The sequence below is a fragment of the Engystomops pustulosus genome, chromosome 11 (assembly GCF_040894005.1).
Source record: "Engystomops pustulosus chromosome 11, aEngPut4.maternal, whole genome shotgun sequence".
Taxonomy (NCBI): domain Eukaryota; kingdom Metazoa; phylum Chordata; class Amphibia; order Anura; family Leptodactylidae; genus Engystomops; species Engystomops pustulosus.
Window position 1 is genome coordinate 57,328,689 of NC_092421.1, and position 4,272 is coordinate 57,332,960.

Here is a 4,272-nt window from a genome sequence, read left to right on the forward strand (position 1 = left end):
TGTCAGCCTCATTTTTCGGGTGTTTCACCAGATACGTTATGGAACTTGGTCACTATGTTGCCACCATGCTGTGTTATCGACTAAATATACCGTCAACCTTTTGTTCACATAGGAAATCATTTCAGCGCTTCTTGCTCACCTCCTTTGGTTCCTCTCTGCCACCCAATGGTTTGAAGCCTGAGTCCATTTAGGGTTTGTCGCCATGACACTCTCTAGCCTGCCGCTGCCCCTGCCTCTGCATGCCATCCCCTATAGTGTCAGGGTCAATTATTTCATGTTTTAGATGCTATCTAGCCTCATTTGGTCACTCTATCATGGCCATGCTGTTGCCCATAATTTTGGCATAATGGTATGATTAAGCAGCCTCAGCTGTTTCCTGTCCATTTCCATGGTGTTTCCATCCTTTTCTGAGGTTCCCAGGTGTTTGGCCAACAGACGTTACCTTGTCAGGCTGCGTTCCCGCTTCGCTTATTTGGTGAAGTTGGCCTATGTAAGTGCACATGGAAGTGAAGAGTGAAGCGATTCTAAGAGTCATGTGCGTGTCATACTAAAACACAGTTTGAAGACCAAACCACGCTCCCTATGCATATTCAACATGGCACAATGTTCTACAACATCCTACAGACTCTCTGCAGCCAGGAAATGCCTGTTTCTTAACGTGATTCGTTATGATTCAATTTGGGGCAAATCAAATGTTTTCGAAAAATTTGGTGAATCGGTACAAACCAAATTTTAACAAATTCGCCCATCTCTAGTTATTACTAAATATTCCAATATTTTTCTTATTTATCTACAACAAATTTTTACTTTTCACTGTTTCACCACAAAAATCTTTATTTATGCATATTTATTGCATGTTATTGTATTTCAGTTAACCCCTTTACGGTGCAGCCCTTTTCTTTTCTTGCTGGAGAGAACGTGTCCCCCGTTTATTGGGATAGTTATATGGACCAGGACTTGTCATGTAATACAAAATAAAAACAAAAACTGAGGAGTGTTTTGCAAAAAAGAATACAGTACATTTTCACAAGACACATTTTATGGTCCACAGCAGTAACCACTAAGAGATAAGGCTCGTTTATTGAAAGAAGATAGTGATGAATTAGAGATGTCAGTAGTAAAGCAAACTGCTTATTGAAGGATTATAAGTAGAAAAAGGTTGTAAGATTATTCCTTATTTTTCTTCGTTTACCCAATCAGAACTTTTTTAATATCTTCATTTTTGAGGCTGTAAATAATAGGATTTAACAATGGAACAAAGACAAGATTTAATAGAGAAAAATACTTGTCCTGTTTTGGTGAATAACTTGATGAAGGCCTAATATATAAGCAGATCAATGTCCCATAAAAGACAATGACACAAGTCAGGTGGGCAGTGCAGGTGGAAAATGCTTTACGTCGGCTTTCACTAGATTTAAGCTTCATTATTGTGCCGATAATAAAAATATATGATATTACAGTAAGTAGACACATCCCAATACCTAGAAAGGTCCCTTCAATGTAGTTTAACAGTTGTACCTTAGATATATCTGTACAAGAGAGGAGTAATAAGGGGATAATATCACAGAAAAAATGGTCAATTACATGAAATGAACAAAAGGACATCCTTGAAATCAGTAAGGTATGACCAATGGGGTCCACAAATCCACCGAACCATGAAATGATAGATAACATGGAAGATTTTTTTAAAGGCATCAGAACAACATAACGGAGGGGATGACAGATGGCGACGTATCGGTCATAGGCCATGAAACCCAACAGGATGATCTCACTAACAAAGAGGGACACATATAGATACATTTGTGTTATGCAGCCTAGAAATGAGATTGTCTTTGTCCCCGTACAAAGCATAGCTAATAATTTAGGTAAAATATTTGTGGTTAAAGAAATGTCAATAAATGATAGATTTACTAAAAATATATACATGGGAGTATGAAGATGAGGATTCTTCCATATAACAACAACAATAGTCAGGTTTGCTGAGATGATGGTAAAGTAAATTAATAAAAATATCATAAATAAAGGAATATAAAGCTCAGAAATATCAGCAAAGCCCTCGATGATGAATCCTGTGATATTAAACATGTCTTTTGATCTCCTGATTTCCCATTATATTTCTTTGCTTTATCTCAAAGAATAACTTGCAAAAAGGTAAAGAATATATTTTATTATTATATTAAACTCTTTAAACTTGCTGTATACAGAGGTTGTACAGTATTTTTTTCCAGAAATAAAACCATTTTTACTGTGTCTGATGGTGTGATTTAGTACCATTTCAATCTTATTATAGCCCCATAAACTATGGGTAAAATATTTACTATTTCTTAGAAAATGAAGAAACCCACATCCACCAGGGAAAGGCCGAGGATGTGTATGACAGGAAGCGAAAGAGATAAATCTTAAAACTTTGTTCACCCCTATTTGTCGAGGAAATACAAAAGCCAAACTACTATGAATAGCAAACACCATTCATTGTGATGAGACTCAAGAAGTACAAAATTTAGCCTTAAAGCAGTTTTCCTATGAAAGAAATTTTTAAAATTAAAATCCCCTGGTTATGTTTACACAAGAAAAATAATATTAAAACCCTTACTTTACAATTTTACTCAGATTTTTTGCTGTTTTAGCTCCTATCACTCAGTGATGGTCAGTGTAAGATTCCAGAGAGTGTGTGTGTGTGGGGGGGGGGGGACTCTCTAAGCAGACACTTCATGATTCCTCCCTCTAGTGCTATGAAATGCTGTGTGCTGACAATGTGCTTAGATTATCAGGGCCCAGGTTTTAGCTACACTTTTATTTAGCTTCTGAATATTCTACTAGTAACTGACACATAGAAAAAGAGAGATGAGACAGATCAGAGATGAGAGATGATGAGATCTATGAGATGGATATGACACACAATGACACTCTGCTAACTAGAGTATAACACACACAGTCAGCCCTGCTACATGCCTCCTTCTCCTGCTATAAAGATCTTATCAGCAGCTTGTAGAGTAAGTATGTGCAGGGTACTTGCTCCTTTCCACTAAGACGTCGGAGATTGGGGACAGTGGTATAAAAAGAATGCCTTTTAAATAAATACTGAAATGAATGTGTTGCATATTAATGATGCAGCATCTCTTTAGGCAGCCTATCAAATTACTTAAAGACATGATATTTCAACTCTCTCTTTACAAGCCCATTCTGTGTCCTCCTCTCGTCTATTAGTAGATAGACCCTGACACCAAGCTCCAGGCTTCTCTGTAATCCCATTGACTCTGGATTTTGCATATAAGATGGCAGCATCAGCTTGTTCAAGCAGCAGAATTTGTTATTTATTAAATTATTTTATTCTGTTCCCTTATAAAGAAAGGCTGGACCATTATACAAGCTCCTATACCTCTTGTGTCCACCCTTCATCATCCTAGACTGTAAGGTCTTGTGTCAGCCCTCATCCTCATAGACTGTAAGCTCTTGTGTCCACCCTTCATCATCATAGACTGTAAGCTCTTGTGTCACCCCCTCATCCTCATAGATTGTAAGCTCTGGTGTCACCCCCTCATCCTCATAGACTGTAAGCTCTTGTGTCACCCCCCTCATCCTTATAGACTTTAAGCTCTTGTCCCCCCCCTTATTCTCAAAAACTGTAAGCTCTTATGTCACCCCCTCTTCATCGTAGACTGTAGGCTCGTGCCCCCCTCATCCTCATAGACTGTAAGCTCTTGTGTCACCCCTCATCATCATAGACTGTAAGCTCTTGTGTCACCCCTCATCCTCATACACTGTAAGCTCTTGTGTCACCCCCTCATCCTCATAGACTGTAAGCTCTTGTGTTACCCCCTTATCCTCATAGACTGTAAGCTCTTGTGTCACCCCCTCATGCTCATAGACTGTAAGCTCTTGTGTTACCCCCTCATCCTTATAGACTGTAAGCTCTTGTGTCACGCCCTCATTCTCATAGACTGTAAGCTCTTGTGCCATCCTTTCATAGACTGTAAGCTCTTGTGTCATCCCCTCATCCTTATAGTTTATAAGCTTGTGCGTACAGCGCCTGCACTCCTATTGTTTCATATGACTGTTATTACTCAGTAATGTCTTATTTGTATATGTCTGCTATGATTTGTAAAGTGCTACAGAGTATGATGGCGATATATAAATAAAGATTATTATTATTTTTACTTTACAGTGATGCAAACAAAATGTACGCAACCACTCACTTAAGAAAATACAGGGAGCATATCTTTTTTTCAAGCCAAAATGTTTCCTAGTATTTATAACTTTTGCCATTTCACA

General features: G+C 38.2%; 1 protein-coding gene across 1 annotated transcript; it reads right to left on the reverse strand.

Moving 5' to 3' along the window:
• Nucleotides 1–1,188: 1,188 nt before the first annotated feature.
• LOC140105457 (olfactory receptor 5V1-like) lies at nucleotides 1,189–2,085 on the reverse strand. The gene has a single exon (XM_072129412.1). It carries the CDS (start codon nucleotides 2,083–2,085, stop codon nucleotides 1,189–1,191), a length of 897 nt encoding a protein of 298 aa, XP_071985513.1.
• Nucleotides 2,086–4,272: the final 2,187 nt, after the last annotated feature.

Coding starts and splice junctions, on each gene's coding strand:
- LOC140105457 (XM_072129412.1), bottom strand. CDS start 2,085: ATGTTTAATATCACAGGATTCATCATCGAGGGCTTTGCTGATATTTCT.